Source organism: Tupaia chinensis, unplaced genomic scaffold (genome assembly GCF_000334495.1).
Source record: "Tupaia chinensis unplaced genomic scaffold, TupChi_1.0 Scaffold143584_1, whole genome shotgun sequence".
NCBI classification, from domain to species: Eukaryota; Metazoa; Chordata; class Mammalia; order Scandentia; family Tupaiidae; genus Tupaia; species Tupaia belangeri.
This window is the reverse complement of record NW_006203430.1, coordinates 5479168-5497039: the sequence shown is the minus strand read 5'-3', so window position 1 is coordinate 5497039 and position 17872 is coordinate 5479168. Positions and strand designations below refer to the sequence as shown.

At 40.6% G+C, this 17872-nt stretch overlaps 1 protein-coding gene across 2 annotated transcripts in view; it reads left to right on the top strand.

Moving 5' to 3' along the window:
* PIEZO2 (piezo type mechanosensitive ion channel component 2) overlaps window positions 1-17872 on the top strand; it is a 514198-nt gene that overhangs the window by 409770 nt on the left and 86556 nt on the right. For both annotated transcript variants that reach the window (XM_027766530.1, XM_027766529.1), the window contains exons 19-26: window positions 2512-2672; window positions 8543-8719; window positions 9013-9138; window positions 11012-11212; window positions 12125-12329; window positions 12651-12752; window positions 13929-14094; window positions 17010-17253. In XM_027766530.1, coding sequence (XP_027622331.1) covers window positions 2512-2672; window positions 8543-8719; window positions 9013-9138; window positions 11012-11212; window positions 12125-12329; window positions 12651-12752; window positions 13929-14094; window positions 17010-17253 — 1382 coding nt within the window. The remainder of the gene's footprint in view (window positions 1-2511; window positions 2673-8542; window positions 8720-9012; window positions 9139-11011; window positions 11213-12124; window positions 12330-12650; window positions 12753-13928; window positions 14095-17009; window positions 17254-17872) is intronic.

Below are 17872 nucleotides of genomic sequence, written 5' to 3'. Positions count from 1 at the left end.
TTCTAGGCCTGGTCATGGCACCATGTGTTGGTTGGTGCGGCTCACTGAGCAGAGGTCACGTGGAGGTCTGTATTAAGTCCTAGCTGGATGTGATGGCACATGTTTATCATCCCAGCTTCTTGGGAAGCTCAAAGCAGGAGAATTGGATTATAGCAAGACCTTATGCAGGAAAAGGAGGGAGGCGAGAATATTTCTAGTCATGATGCTAAGTACATGGGAACTGGAGGAGAAAATGAGTAATCAGATAATGATCATTTCAGGCAAACACCTAGAGATGTGTCATCATTATTATTTTAGGATTTTTTTCCCCTTTTTATTCTTTAGGCTCTTTTTTCCTATTTTTCTTCCAAGACTGAACTAATGCTTTCACAGAACAGCTAAGAACTAAATAGCTTTAGTGATCAAAAAGTGTCATACAGAGAATATAAGAAGCAGAGAGTTTAGTCTATTCAGCAGTTCCCAGAAAGCATGGGAAAACCAGGTAGCACAGACCTGAGAATGATGGGCTGAGGTTGCCAAGTTAAGGTGTTATACTTGTCTTTTCTGGCCCTCTGTGCCTTACGAAAGTAGACAATAAAAAGGCAGCATGAGGTGGAGAATCCCTCCCAAAGGCAAGCACCCCCCAGATGTCGTCCCCGTCTCTCACTCATCTCAGAGACCCAGAAATGCCATCTCCATATCTGAGAGGGGTGTGTTTTCAGTGTAAAGGGGAGAGCCCAGCCTTATGAGACCAATTAACTAAGACTAGGATTTTATTATAATACTTTAAGGTGGGTCTCAAACTTTGCTAATAATGTCTCACCAAAAATTTTACTTAACCTTGGTCTCTCACTTTTTCATGTGCTTGTGATCTATAACTCTGAATCATGCTCATTTTTTTTTACCTAAACCTTTATATTGATTATCATCTGAATTGCTCCATAAATAAGCATTTTTCACAATAACTAAAATCTTACTTAACCTTTCAGAACCAAGTATCCTGTTAAAACTTCCAAGACCAGATAAAGTCTTTCTACTTAGAAAGACTCTTTGGTTGGGTCAGTTCCATGGCCTGGTGCTTAAAGCACCTGGATCCCATATATGCAATTTGAATCTTAGTTTCAGGCTACTGTGCAGAATTTCTGAAAGTCCTAGATAATACCTTTACAAACACATTCTCAAAAAAAAAAAAAATTCTAGGCTTTCCTAGAACCCAATAATTAAGAACACATTCTAGACCTAGTCATGGTACCATGTTCTGGTAGATGCTGCTCAGTGGGAAGAGGCTACAGGGAGGTCTGGATTAAGTCTCAGCTGGATGTGATATCACATGTTTATCGTTCCAGCTTCTTGGGAAGCTCGAAGCAGGAGAATTGGATTATAGTGAGACCCTGTACAAGAAAAGGATGGAGGGAACAGTAGCTTATGATAAAAAACCTGCTAGGCACATTTGTGTGAGTACACAAAATCCTAGCAGGGTGGGTAGATGGAGGAGAGGGCATTTCAACATGACCAGTCCCCATTGGGGACTACTTTTGCCTTTTCTCTTTGTCTCTCTAGTGAGCACACATCCCGTCCAGTAAGTTAAAATGAAAAAAAAGATACTTAGGCCTTATCTGCTTGGACTTGTGAACTTTTGTCTGCAGATATAGTAACATGCCAATAATACAAGACTCTCCTTTTGTGACTTTCAGTCAGATTAACCATTTCAGTCATTCTAAATGAGAAGCTTGGCCCCTGTGACTAGCATAAAATAAAAAGGATAAAATAATTTGATTAAAAATTATGATTAAAATGAATCTGGCTCCACTTCATGAAACCATGGGCTAGGTCACTCTGATACTCAGTGTTCACTACTCGTTCAGATGAGAAGCAGACTATCTGTGCTAGTGACAGCCTTCTGACTGGCTTGCTCTTCCAGAAAGATGAGAGAGCTTCAAGCCCTGCCCAGAGAAACTGGCTATTTGCAAGAAACATGTAATTTGGAGAAAACTCATTTTCCTTAATATTCCCAGAAAAGTAGAAAATTCTAGCATGGTATTAAGAGTAAGTGAAGTTAGGGCTAGCTGATGTTGCAACATTAAGACAACTGACTGCACTGGGAAAGATCCTAGGTTTGCATTCCGAGATCTCTCAGAACATGTGGACTGTGTGTGTGATCTGGACTGGCTGAGACTGGGGGTGGAGAACAGTATGAAGACCCTGTTGGGGTGCTTCTCTCTTGCTCTTTCTTAGAAGGAATAAGCAAACAAACTTAAAAAAGAGTAACTAAAGTCAAAATTCTTCTTTATGCCAGTTTAATTATAAGGTGGATAGAAGCAACTCTGTTCCTCAGAGTCTTGGTGTAGGACATCTGCGTCATCATCATAATATGGGATTCTTAGGCCACCTTTCCTCCAGATTTCGGTATTTTTAGAATTTATTCACTTTAGTTATGTTGCAGCTTCTCATTCCAATATGAAAGTTACAAGACATGCTTTAAATAATAATGACAAAAAATATATGACCTTTGTTGTATTTACTATTTTGCAGATTTAAGGAATAAATGGCATCTGGTAATAGACCGCCTCACTGTGCTCTTCTTAAAGTTCCTGGAGTATTTTCACAAGCTGCAGGTGTTCATGTGGTGGATTTTGGAGCTGCATATCATCAAAATTGTTTCATCATACATTATCTGGGTTTCCGTGAAAGAGGCAAGTGAACGTTGATTGTATCATCTGGCCAAATAGAACCATGATGTGTCTCTGTTGTCCTTTACCAACTGTCTATGACATTTTTTTAACATAATACCCATTACATTAGGGTATCAAGCTTTAGGATAGGTGCTTGCACTTCGACATACAGAAAACCAAAGGTCATTGTTCCTAAGAAGAGGAAACGAGAGCAGGAAAGAAAGAGTCCCATGGCCCTTTCTAATTGGCTCATATTATAAGAGTGGTTGCTTGCATCTAATTCTTGGTTTCAGTGCATGAAAGTGGGCTGCTTTTCTGTATTGCCTATGAGAATCTATCCCCCTTAAATCGTCTTTGAGGAAAACAATAACATTTCAGTTTTTGTTACAAAGAAGTTAATTCAGGTTACAAATCTAAAAAGTCTTTTGTAAGGTTCATTTTGTTTATTATTGGATTTTTTGAGATAAAATACAAAATCTCTCAAACTTACACTTCTACTGTACAAGGCAACTTCAAAAACTTTCTAGAAAACTGGAATTAAAGTACAAGTTAATATTGGTGCAAAAAAAAAAATGGGAAATCCATGCATTGGTTTTTCATAATCTGCACTTTCCATAAACTTTTTGAAGACCCCACCTACTTCTCTTTTCTTGTTTGTAAAGAAAAGAAGCATCATTTAGCCAACAATTATTTACTGCTTTTTGTGTAGAAACTATTCGTTAATTAATTCAACAAATAATTTTATGTACCTCTTATTTCCCTGAGCTGGTTCTGAGTGGCTTATATTTCAGTGTTTGCTCTTTAAAAGTTAATTCATGGACCTATGGCTTATAAGTTTTTAAAAGTTAAATAATGGGGTAATATTACAACTAAAATACTAAAAACCTAAAATATTTCACAAGTAGGTAACTAAGAGATAAACCCTAATGGGAACTCTCAAGTCTAAGTTAAAGTTTCTTGGAAACCATTTTGTACAAACATCTGAACTGGATAAGTATTCATTGCCAGGTGAGAACAAAATAAGAAATCCCTTTTTCTGTGAGTTATGAGGCAGAAAGTGATATATTGTCCATTGTTAAGTAGTTTGTACATCTTTATGTTAATTAGAGCCAAAACCCTAGCCTAATGTATATATTCATCGAGAGCAAAAGAGCTTGAATGTTGTAACTGTATAGGTGAATCAACCAACTCAGACATAATTTGAGGTTCAGAATATGAAAGAGAAATAAGAAAAGAACAGAAAAAGGTGTTGAACTTAAAACATGCAAAATCTTTCTGAATTAACCAAATCCAATACACGAATGACTTCTGTTTGCCTGAGAAGTTGTGCTGCAGAACTGTGGAGGCATACTAAGGCAATTTAGTAACGGTAGTGGATGCTACATGGACACTACATGAAAGAGAAATCAATGAGTCGGGCACAGAGAATCATCTGAAATCAACTCTAGAGTGTTCAGAAAAAAAAGGAGAGGAATAAGTGGTGCATGCCTTTGCATACCCTAAGCAAAAGATAGACTTTAAAAAAAAAATCATTATTAATGAGTCTAGAGAGAGTGGCTTGTTAATAGACTATCAGCTAAATACTGGATCATGATCTAGCCTCTTCAGTATACCATTAGAAAACAGCCTTTGACAGAATATGACCAAGTTCTTGTCTGTGATTCATGCATTTGCAGACTCCTAGAATTTTCATTCCTGACACCCTCTCTCTCACCTGTAACTTATAAATATGTGAGGACTTAGGAAGCAGAGAAGTGCTGCACACTGCTGCTGGCATCTACCCAAACCCACTGCTCTAAGATTGTTTTCACCCTCGTGTTGCATGGGATGTCATCCCTCATGGGGTTTTCAGTCCCAAAGGGTGAATCATGCCACAACTCTCAGATAAGTACCCATGGGAGTCTTCCTTCTCTGCATAGACTTTGGTTTCTGGGCCTCTGGCATCATGTACAAAGCCGATTCTTCTTACTTTTAAGTTTATTTATTTCATGAGTGAAACAAAGAAATAGAGAGCGAGAGAGAGGCATCCTTAACAGGGTTTTCATTCTGTAATCCGGCCTAGTCACAGCCAGCTCAGATCACAGGAATGTGTATGTATGCTCTATGTACAGCGGGATGCCTGGGGACATAAACCAGAACATCCCCCATGTAAATTCAGTTGTGTTAACCACTGCACCACCATCTGGCCACCAGAACTGATTCTTTTTAATATAACACATTGGGTAAGCAGCTTGCATGATGCATAATCATAAAAACACTTTGGGTTCATAGTTCCACTGTCCCTTTAAAAAGCATTTTATGAGCCCCAGCTGTGGTAGCACACAGACATCACCACTATGTGGAAGGCTGAAAGCTGCATTGGAGGCCTGGGTTCATTTCCCAGATTGGGCCAACCTGAACATACTAGACACAATGTTATACACCTATAATCCTAGCTAATAGAGAAGCTGGGGCAGGAGGGTCATGATGTAGAGGAACCTTTCAAAATGCTCTCTATCTCCTTTTCTACCTCTCATAAAGAAAAACAAAAACAAAATAGAAACAAATAAACAAAAAACACTCTACAAGGAAGCTTTCTCTGTGTTACTGAATGCAGCATATCTTCCAATTGTTCATAGGTAATGCAAAGTCCTATAGTGATTTTAAATAGCAAGGAAAATATCATGTCATTTAGTAAAACTGTTCAGCCACAGAAAATAATTAAAACTTGAATCGCTGACCCAGGCAGAAACTGCTCCCTTTCTTAGCTGCTTTTCTTTCTCACCCTCTTTCTCCCAGTGCTTCCCTCCTCTAGTTATCTAACTTCTGTTAGGAACCATTTCTCTCCTGGAGGCTTCTCTGTGAGGCCCTTGGTTTCCCAGCATTTGCTCCTCTTGGATCCTCTCTGGTCTGCCCCTTTCTAAGCATTCCTTCTGGGCAGTCTCTGAGCAGCTCTGGGCCCTGTCTCCCTCCCATATCAGATCCAAGGGCCACACTCTCATAGCCCCTGCCTTCTCTGTGCTCTACTAGAATAGCCCTTCCAACTCGCTGGTTTTCTGGGTGGAAGTTGAACATCTGTGCCCACACTCCAGAGAACATGCAGCAAGATCTCTCAGTGGTGCTGCTTGAAGCCCTTCACAGCTATGGGTGGAAAGTGTTGGTCTTTCTACACCCACCCACCCCATTATTTTAGGGACAGAGGAACCGATGAAATGCAGTGTATCTCTACAAAGACCACAACAACATGTTTTGGAGTCAAAATTTCCATATTCAAGACATCAGTTTGAATTTACACCAACTCTTGGAATCATCTCTCCCACAAATATTAAACTTTTGCAGAGTTACCGTAGGGCATCTGAGGAAGAAAAGGCCATTGGGAAATAATTTTTTTAGAAAAACCTTTAATGTACATCAGCATCTCTTACTTAGAAGTCACACCACTTTGGAATGTTCTGGATATAAATTATGTGCACACACAACACACACGCACACACATGACAGTACTTTAAAAAGTTTGTGGAAAAAATTCAATACAAGTTTAAGGGCAGACAGTGAGTCAGCAGTAACATAATGGGATCCACATGAAAGGTCCTGGATGCCCACCCCACGACCTTGCTGAGCACACCAGGTAGGTGCATGCCTGTGATCTGGGTCAGCTGAGACTGGAGAGTGGGTCACAGTGCAAAGACACTGTCAGAGGTAGCTGACTCCACTTGTGGAATAAATAAGTAAAAAGAACAAAAAAAGTACAAATATATTTTGGTGCCAAAAAAATGCATATTATGAAGAAACTATGCATGGATTTCAAAAAGTTTTGCACTATAAACTTGGACTTTCATCCCATTTTTCATTCTTTTTTTAAGAGATATTTGCCTTAGAGTATGTGCACTCACCAGAGAGAGACAGAGAGACAGAGACATTGAGAGAGAAACTGTTTTTACACTCAATGTCTTAAGTACACATTAAAAGAAATAACGAGATCCTTTTACAATATCTTTAACAGGATTTGTTTTTTAACCTCTAAATCAATATGGCATTTGATGTCACCTATGTTGGACACACACACACACACACACACACACACACACACACTCCTACACCCAGGTGTAGGTGAAATAAAGGACAAATTCCAATCCTTTAAAAAACATATATATATATATGTGGTGGGGGGGGGGCACTTGCTGATGACTAAGAAAGAAAAATCAGGAGCCAGATTGGCACTACAGTAAAGCAATTGGATCCATACAGGAAAGGTACTTGGTTCTTGTCCAGGGATCTCCCTGAGCACACAGGGCTTGCACACATGTGCATTTGATCCAGACTGACTGAGACTGGGGGTAGGCTGGATCATGGAGATCTTGTTGGAGGAGTCTCTCTCTCTCTTGCTTTCTGGGTCTCTCTCACAGAAGATATAAATGAATTAAATTTTAGAAATAAAAAGGAGAGTCAATTAGCTAATCAAAATATTGTGTTAAAATTTAATATTCATTATGTTTATTTATGTACTTAATAGTTTACAAATCATTTTGGCATACTGTATTTTTTTAGCCTCAAATTGTGCAAGGTAGCTCTTCCTACCCTAATATTTCAGCACTTAATTCTCAGGAAGGTTCTTTGCTTGGAGAGTGACAAGTAGCTAAGCAGAAAAGTAGCAAGTAACAAATTGCAGGATTGAATTCTGCCACATAGTCTGCACCTTTCCTTGTTTTATTGTTCCATAAACCTAATAGATAATCATACCCCATCAAGTTTAGTACTTGGTAAGTGTCCAGTTTTATCAATTGAGTGCATATTGTTACTTCCACCTGATAATTTTAAATGTTCCTTGGATACTATTTTAGCAATATTCAAAATTAATGAATATTTTTCATAAATGAATAAGATGCTGGTATATCTACACTGTTCAGTGAACAGTTAGCTACAGACAATAGCTGGAAATGAGGGGACATTTCATATGATCAATACACTCGCATGAAGTCTAAAGCCAATATGTTCAGGCTCTCCATCCTTAGAATTGCTTCCCTTTCAGAATTTCCTCCCTCTGGAATGGCACTGTTAGCAACTCAGGCTTCCAGGCAGAGACCTGGACATCCCTCTTTATACTTTCTGTCCTAGATTCCATCCCTTCCACTACCCTCACCAGGCCAATGTCATCAAATCCACCTAATGTGACTTTCCATCTCAAATCTGTGACTCTTCTCCATCTCTCTGGGGTATGTGCATTGATCTCCTGATCTCTAGTCTAATCCCTATAATGCACCCTCTCTTCTTTAGCTACATTTGTCTAAATGACATGTAAATCTTCTCTCAATTCCTCAGTGTAACAGACTCTGGCAGCTCTCCATTTTCTGCAGAATGGATTGATAGGCCGTTGATGGTTTAAAAAGGATTTATCAAAATGTGACTCGTGGTTGCAGCTCTAGTCTCACCTCCTGCTATGCTTTACCCTTTCAACTCTGAAATTCCTGGTTGCTTATAATTCCGTTTCCACCTTGCTACAGCATACTTATCTGCCTTTGCCCATACATCCTTTCCCTAGAATGTACTTTTCATCTTCCTTGTTCCAGCTCAGCTCAAGCATCAGCTCTTCCTGAAAATGCTTCCTAAACCTCCACACTGGGTCAAGGGCTCCTTCTTAGTGCTCTGCTGGGAGCCTGCCTGTTCCTCCTATAGCTTAACCATTGCTACATGTTGTAACATTACTTGGTAATTTATATATCTCTATCTCTCATTCAAGGCATAATGTCCTTAAGGGATGAGATTAGCACCATTACTAGCACCTAGGCCAATGCCTTGCACATGATAGAAACTCAATCAACATTTCCTGAACTGAGAAAATCAAGTAGTCATATTTTATGAGTGTTATACTATATTACGTATTTTTGTCCCCATTTCTCATTTTATGTTTTCAGGTGTCTCTGTTCAACTATGTATTTTTGATTTCTTGGGCTTTTGCTCTGCCATATGCCAAGTTGCGTCGTCTAGCTTCAAGTGTCTGCACTGTTTGGACGTGTGTGATTATCGTCTGCAAAATGTTGTACCAGCTCCAAACCATCAAGCCTGAGAACTTTTCTGTTAACTGTTCCTTGGTGAGCTTCAGTGATGAGGGAATCTTCCTGCCTTCCCTATAGGGAAATGAGACAAATATTTGGGGAACCTCTATCCGCAAGCACATTTGTATCTAGCTTATAATAACCTGTCTAGGTTGGATATATTCTGGCTCTGGGCATCTGCCCTATGTCTCCCTTCATAATGAAATTCCCCCCTTAAAATGGGCCTTTCCCTCCCTGTCTAATTGATGCCCCTTTGCTCAAAGTTGAAAGAAAATTATCTGAACTCTATCTATGAAGCCATTTTTTACTCTATTTTCTCTTCTTTTCAGCCAAATGAAAATCAAACAAACATACCACTTAGTGAGCTGAACAAGTCTCTACTCTACAATGCTCCTATTGATCCAACAGAGTGGGTTGGCCTGAGGAAGTCTTCTCCTTTGCTTGTCTATTTGAGGGTAACAGCTTTGTTGTGCTTAGTCTGGGTATCTGCACAGTTTTAACTGGGGAGCTTTTCCCTTGGGACTTTTACTATCACATTTGATATTAACCTCATCTGTGGCATTTGGAATCACCTTTGGAACATATGACTGAACCTTGAAATCAGTATTGCATTATGCTGAAAACAAGCTCACCAAGAACTCTGAGAGAGGTTGAATAAAGTATGACAAATACATTCACTGGAACATCATATAACTAACATTGGAATATCAGAGATTGAGGCTGATGGGTACATCAGAACTGAAACATGATGTTCAAAATAATGGATGGATCTTCAGAAAAGTCATGATTTTTTTTTGTTTTTCTATGCAAAAATGCATCATGACTTTTCCAACTATCCAATTTATTATTAACAATTTTTGAAAAGCAAAATTGTAAAATACTGTGCATAGTATAACCTCTTCAAGACGTGAAGGAAAATATTGGTTAAAATATTCCAAATGGTCAATAGTGCTCATTTCTGAGACATGGGTATAGCATTACAAGAAATTTTCTGTCTACATTCTTTTTCTCTATAACTTATAATAAAAAAAACATATTACATTTAGAAGCAATAAATTAAAGTGCATCTTTGCAAAAGGAACTTCATGAATACAAACATGATAAAAGAAACACACTTCAGATTTTTTCACATTTACTTTGATAGATCATCTAAGCAGGCCTAATCATATTACATCAAAAATGCATTTATAAATAAAACCTTCATACTCATCACTGGGTTTCCTTAAGTGTACTAAGCATCCCATTTTCTTTGACTATGTAACTTTCTGTTAGGTCGTCGGAAAAGTTAGTATGCATTTTTGCATAGAAAAACACAAAAAAATGCATCATGACTTTCCTGATGACCTAAGAGTTTTCCCCTGTATGGTGAATGTTATTTGTAATAGTCCCTTCCATATGTAGCTATTACATGGAGAACACCAACTGATATTTGAAAAGGGTAATTACAATAGTGTGGTACCTATAGTTCTGTAAGTGTTAACTATTTTTTCATTATTATTATTACTATTATTATTTGACTGTCAGAGCATGCTTTTCATTTACTGCCTTCTTGAACTGGATTTCAGAGGTGCTCAAAAATTTCCCTTCTCACTATTGCCCTACTTCCCCAGTTTAGTTAGTTTCCTAGGATATCTCCAGACTATGTTGCACCTCTAGTTGCAGACAAGGCTGTACAATCCCCATCAGATAACTGGAAACTGTGATATATACTTTTTGAGGGGAATAGGAATGAATAGTGGCAGTATTACCAGGGGACTTCAAAAAGTTCATGGAAAATGGAATTAAAGTACTAATTATTTTGTGTACCAAATTTTGAAATCTGTGCATAAGTTTTTTTAAAAATAATTATTTATTTTATTTTATTTATTCATTCATTCATTTTTTAATTTTACCAGAGAGAGACAGAGGTTGAGAGTGAGAGAGAGAGGAAGTGAGAAAGCAAGCCACCAGATTCAGGACTCGAACCCTGGTCGGCCATGTGGGAGTGTCCAGCGCCTTAACCACCACGCCATCTGCTGGTCCCCATAAGTTTTTTTCATCATGTGCATTTTCCCTTCCATGGACTTTCTGAAGCCCTCCATATGTCTACAGAGTCTATAATAGATCCTGTTACCATGGTACATAGCCTGATTTACATATAGAAGATACCCCTCAATAAATAAGACAGGGAAAATGAACCTTGAGCTCAATATTATATTCAATAAGAGGTGGAATTTTATGAAACATTATCCTTTGTAGGAATCAAGAATTATATATAATGATTTATTATGAGGATTGCCTAAAATTACCAGATCATAAAACATTTGGATCACTTTTCTTGCTTTGTAGAATAATCTTCTGATGCTGGCTATTCTGGCCTTTGAAGTTACAATTTACCGTCATCAAGAATACTATCGAGGTCGAAACAACCTTACAGCCCCGGTGTCCAAAACTATCTTTCATGACATTACAAGACTACATCTAGATGATGGACTTGTTAATTGTGCCAAATATTTCATAAATTACTTCTTCTACAAGTTTGGGTTAGAGGTGAGTTTCAGACTGATGTGTTTTATGTCTTTGCTATGAAAATTCAAATAGCTGTGATTGAGCAGTTTGCACTGGAGCTTTGTTATACACCTCCAGGCCATGATTACTACTGTCTCAGGGTCCGCAGAAGTAGTTTCTACTGATGAGTTAATCTGCTTTGGTTGAAAGTTTGCAAAAGCAGGTGTCAACGTCTGCAGAGAGGGGCACTTCGAGAGTCAGTCATCTAAATGCATGAATGTCAGTTGTCATGTTAACTGGTGTCTTATTAAAACATGAGGTATCGCTGGAGCCATAGTAACAGAGTGATAAAACGTAAAATTCTGTGAGGCAAGCCCACATGCAGAGGTTCTCAGTTCAAGTCTAGATATCTCCCTGAGTACACCAGACATGCATGTGCCCATGCCCGTGATCTGAGATGGCTGAGGCTGGGGAGTAGATGATGGTATTATAAGCCTGTGAGAAAAGTTGTCTCTCTCTCTTATTCAGTCTTCTCACCTAGGGAAGAAATGAATCAACTTTTTTTAAGAGGATAACAAATTATTAGTCTGCTTTGTTTTTGTGAATTCTGAAAGTATAACCTGCTGCCAAAATGAATTGTTTTAACCTGAAATGGTTGTGGTAATGCCTGTCCCTAGAAGAAATCTCCAACTGTGATATTCCATGAAGAGATTATAGCTGGTGTTCCCTTCACCTTTTGAGGTGTTTATGTAACAGTTTTTTTTCTGTTGGAAATTATATGTACAATATTTTTGTCTTCATGTGAAAAGATACTCAAAGAACCAAGGTATGGGGAACCCATGTAGACAGATCTGCCCAGAGAAACACAGGTCATTGCTACCTTCACAGGCCTGACACCCAATGCTACTCCCCTCCCCGTAAAATCCATCTTTGCCTCTTTTCATCCTTACACAGACCTGTTTCCTAATGTCAGTGAATGTAATCGGACAACGAATGGATTTCTATGCCATGATTCATGCCTGCTGGCTGATCGCCGTCTTGTATCGACGCCGAAGAAAAGCCATTGCGGAGGTCTGGCCCAAATACTGCTGCTTCCTGGCCTGCATCATCACCTTCCAATATTTCATCTGCATTGGCATCCCCCCTGCTCCTTGCCGAGGTGAGCCAGGGCCAGGAGATGGTGTAGTGGTAACTCTCCTGGAAAGGGCCCTGAAATAGTTCTAGGGCATTACTGAGTAGGCCCACTCATGCACATGCTCATGATCCAAACAAGCTGAAAAAGGGGGGTGGACCACGGTGTGAAGATACTGTTGAGGGTTCTTGTCTCTCTTTCTCTGTCTCTCTGTTTCCTAATTTCATGGAAACGAATACATAAATGAAGTTTACAAAACGAGATAAAGCCACTACCACATGGATGCCTGGAAGACAAACAGTGCAGGAGGTTGCTGATCTTGCTGCTTCTCCACTTTCGTATCTGCAGATTACCCGTGGAGATTCAAGGGTGCCAACTTCAATGACAACATCATCAAGTGGCTGTACTTTCCGGATTTCATTGTGCGGCCCAACCCTGTATTTCTTGCCTGTAAGTGTTTCAGCCACAGGCCCCCCAGAACGCTGATATGTGGGCTTCTGTTGCTAATCGTTCTTCACGTGACATGCATTAGTGCCTTTGCTTTTTCCGCTGGACCTCATAATCATGTTCAGGCTTATCTTTATGCATTAAGATCCCAAGTCATTAATGGCCTCTGCGTGCCCTATCACATTTAAAAATTAATAAATCAACACTGAAAATGCCATATTCGCGTGCATAATTTCACTTGCAATACACATCCCCCACAAACACATACACACACACACACACACATCTGTACACCTGCCTTTCAAAAGATTAAGTAGAAAAAGAGGCCTTGAATTTTAAAGATAAGACTGTGGTAGTGAGGAGGGTACTACCCAGATTTCAGGTACCCTAGAACTGGACTGCAGCCTAAGGCTTTTCCAGAGCAGCTGGTGATCCAAAAGTGGGAGCATCCCCCAAAGACAATAAAGAGTGCTGGATACTACAGAACTCAGACTTGAAAGTGAGTGACCTTCTTGAATATATTCTGATTTAATTTGCAAAGCAAGGAAGCAACTTGTGCTGTATGTAGGCCACCAGACAGGCATGGCGGAAGGCCCGGTCAGGGAGCGTGGCCCCAGAGGACAGACAGATATCTCCTTGAGCTCTCACAAACTGGTCACCACCTCTGCCTGCTCTCATCACATCTTCAGTGTGACTCACATTCTGGGAACAGTCTGGTTTCCAGTGCAGAGTGAATGGGAGGAATAAAGGAAAACAGAAATGTCTGCCTCTCTCACACATACCAAGACAAACAAAAACATGGGGGAAATGCACAGATAGCCACCTTAAAACGGGTGGGGGATGAATGCAAGTGGATGTGGCCACATCAGAGATAAGTAAAGAAGACTAGCAATTAGCACTTAATACATTGACTCACCAACATAGAAACAAGACCCAGAGAACCCCCACCCCATTGTGAGTCCCTGGAATGACTGAGGTCACTCTTATGGCCGTTGTCGAGGAGAAGGTGTGACATGGCTCAGCCTTGAAATCCAGGATAAATTTTACTATAGACTTTCAAACATACAACACAGGTCACTTAGGCAGTGGGGCCCCAGAGGTGGGAGGACTGGGTGTTATGGTGCTGTAAAAAAATAAAAGCAAGGTGGCTGCTTCACCATCTCACCCTTTCCCTGCCAGATGACTTCATGCTGCTGCTGTGTGCCTCCTTGCAACGGCAGATTTTTGAGGATGAAAATAAAGCCGCGGTGCGAATCATGGCTGGGGACAACGTCGAGATTTGTATGAACCTTGATGCAGCCTCATTCAGTCAACATAACCCTGTACCTGATTTCATTCACTGCAGGTAATAATGGCCTCACATTCTTCAGAACTTGCTTTACCGTGTGCATTTCACATGAATTGCTCCTCTCCATAAATTCTCTCTGTTCAATCCTTGGGAAGTAGATCAGCTGAATTAAGACTAATAAATGAGAGGCAGTGTGACTCAGTAGCTGAGAGGCTGAGTCTCCAAACTACAGTCCTGTGTCTGCCTTTTGTCAGTGTGAACCACCACCTTTATGGCCTCAGTTTTCCTTCTCTTCCTCATAAACTGATTCATGCCAATAATGCCACTTAGCAGCTCTCTGATGGAGAGTCCTTTTCATCTCACCTCCTATATGTCATCTTCCACCTCTCCTCCTCACCTCCCATTCTTCATCCTCATCCCCTTACCCTTTTCCTCATCTCCTGTTTCCCTGCTTACCCCCTGTCCCTTTCTTCATCCTCTGTACTCACAGGGCATTGTGCTGGTGTTTTTCTTATACAGTGCTCCCCCCTGGCCATGTAGGAGCTCTCTTTATAACCTTTTCTCTTCCCTGCCGTGGTCTCATGACAGCTGGCCATGGCAACCTAATTGCCCCCTTCATGGTGTTTGTGTTTAAACCATGCTCTATTTCTCAATGTGCATTTCATCTGTATCTCTGAATTTCCACTCCTGGCTTATATCACCTGATGCCTGCTCCATGGAGGGTCACCCACTCTGCCTCGCTAATCTGCTCTTCTAGCCTCAAGTCCTCCAAAGCCTTTTATAGTCACTGTAGCAACTTGTAGGGAAGCTGGTGTGACCTTGTGTGTCTCATTTCCTAGCTGTGTGACTTTGGACTGCTTTTCTAACCTCTGCTCCTCACTGGCTAGTGTCTATCCAGTAGCGCTGTTGTGAGGATGTTGTGAGGATGCAGTCACAGCCCCACATATTCCAGTGTGGGGTCACCATGGAAATCACTGTGAGGATACCAGCCAGTGCCTGCTCTCCACCACTGCAAGCAGCTCTCCAGCCTTGACCTCTCAGAGACTCCTAGTAGGAGTCACCTCTGCCTGGTCTTGTTATTTTAAGAACCAGTCTTACCCTTTCTAAGATGTAGGCATCTTAGAGTGAAGACTGCTTCTGACCTATATTTATACTTGTCCCCATTCCCCATCGACACGGTCTTTGGCCTACAGTGCAATAGCATCTATAACTACCCGTTACTCAATGCTTCCTAAGTGCCAGGCTCTGTTTCAAGTACTTCATATATATACATATGCATAGAGAGAAAGGGAAAGTGTGCTGTTTTCTCTCAACGACCATCCATGACTCGGTGATACTATTATTCCTGGTATGTAGGTAAGGAAACTGTGGCAGAGCTGAGACAAAGGCAATAGCAGAACAAGGATTTGAACTAAATCGACCTAGCCTCCAATTCTGAATTCCTATGCATTTAGCACCTCCTGGTAGCATAAGAAGCTCAATATACTGAATAAATCAATAAGTAAATTTGCTTCAAAACGATATGCTATATAGATTTGAGGATATTTTGTGAATAAAGCATTATACTAAACACTGGTCTGAGGTAGGACTTTTTACTTTTACATCATCTCTGTGATGCTAAGAGACAATTCAGTCCAGCTCATCCTGTTCCCTGGACAAAGGGAAAAAAGTAAGTACTTTGCATGTACCAATGAAAAGCATAAATGTCAACTCAAAGGAAAGCTTTTGTGCAAAACTGACTTTTTTCTTCAATTTTTTTAGAGGTTTTTGCGTTAGGGCGCATATGCTCCCCTGAGAGAGAGAAACAGAGACAGAGAGAGGAAAAGTGAGAAGTCACTGCTGGGGATGGCCATGCTACAATCCCTTCTCCTCCATTCTCCTCCCCAGATCTTGGGCACGCACATACATGCGCCCGACGTGAGTTTCAAGCCACCAGGTCTAGGACTCACACCTCAGTCAACATCTACTGGCCCTGTGGCACTGATTTTTAGAGCTGAATCCTGCCTTAATTGAATTATTTTAACTTCTAAAATCTGTTTTGTAACTAGGGTGCCAGAAAAGTGACCTCCTTCAGAGACTAACCTGTCAGACAGGCTGTGCATCAAGTTCGCGTGTTTTCTCATTAGAAACAGAGGAAGGACTTCCCTTTTTCTTCCATAGGAGCGGCTGCTGAGCTCTCTGGGAAGTAGCCAGGGCTGCGATATTTAAATGGCATCTTAACCAGAGCCCTCAACACTAGGACTTCATCAGTCTGCTGTGAGGTCTCAAAGGTTCATCTTTTTTTTTTTTTTTGAAAAGGTTTTTTTGCTATAGGGCGCATGCACTCACCAGACAGAGAGAGACATAGAGACAGAAAGCGAGAAATCACCCCCCGGGGGGGATGGCCACGCCACAATCCCTTCTCCTCCATTCTCCTCTCGGGATCTTGGGCATGTGCGCACAGGTGCCCGGCGTGAGTTTTAAGCCGCCGGGTCCGGGACGAGAACCACAGTTGACTACATGGGAGTCCAGCGACATAGCTATTATGCTAACTGCTGGTCCCCCCCAAAGGTTCATCTTCAGAGCATGTTTAGTGATGTTTTCCAGGTGGTCCTTGCGAACACAATTTTATGACTTCTGAACCTGAAGCAGGTCAAGTGCTAAGGAGAGACCAGGGCTTTTAGTACAAGAAATAGCAGGAAACATTCCTGTCTGTGTGAAATCTGTCCCAGCTAAGATGATGATAAGTATACAACAGGGCTTTCCCAGCTTACCCATTCATCCATCACTAATCATTTGAGGGTTTCCTATGTATTAAGCAGTACTCAGTGAAAACTGGATAAACACAGAGCTCACAGTGTGGCTTGCAAGGGCTTTTATATGAAGTCCAGTGTACACTGAATGTTTTCCCATATTGAAGCAGAATCTCCTGTCTTGTTTTTTTTTGTTTGTTTGTTTCATTGTTCTCCTTTTACTATTTGGGTGTTTTCCAGATCTTACTTAGACATGTCCAAAGTGATTATCTTCAGCTACCTCTTCTGGTTCGTCCTTACCATTATCTTCATTACTGGAACAACCAGGATCAGCATATTTTGCATGGGTTACTTGGTGGCCTGCTTCTACTTCCTGCTTTTTGGGGGCGATTTACTACTAAAACCCATCAAGAGCATTCTGCGCTACTGGGACTGGCTGATTGCATACAACGTTTTTGTGATTACAATGAAAAACATACTGTCAGTAAGTAGCTCCCACGGCATAACACATTTGTGGTTTCAGGGAGAGCGTAAACAATCCATTCAGTGGTTATTAAAAGCCCAGCGCCTATCATAACGCTCCCTTAAAAGCCCTAAATAAGAGAGAGAATTCACAACTCAAGTGACCATTTATTGTTTTTTGTTTGGCCCTATTAAGCAGAATCTTTTTGCTCATTTCCACCATTTCAAGGTCACATGACTAAAAGATAGGTTTTCATAGGAATAAATTCTAAAATGTATCCTATTAATTAAAATCCTATCCTTTCTGAGGAACAGTTTGTCATCACTCATAGTATGTGTGATGAAGCAGTCCTTTTTTAGAGCTGAATTAGCCATTGAGTGTTTTCAAAACTCAGATCATGATGGCAAAAAGCAAACTCCTGTGCCACCCCATGGCCTAGTGGTTAATAGATTTGGATCCTCCATGACCAACTGTACAGTTCAAGTCCCAGTCCAAACACTCCAGGTGTATATTTGTACTTGCCTCAGAACCCAACAGGATGAAGCACTGGAGGAGAAGAGATGGTGGCATGACCATACCCCATTGTGGGGTGCTTTCTTCCTCCCCCTTTCTGTCTCTCTGGTGAACACACACACCCTTT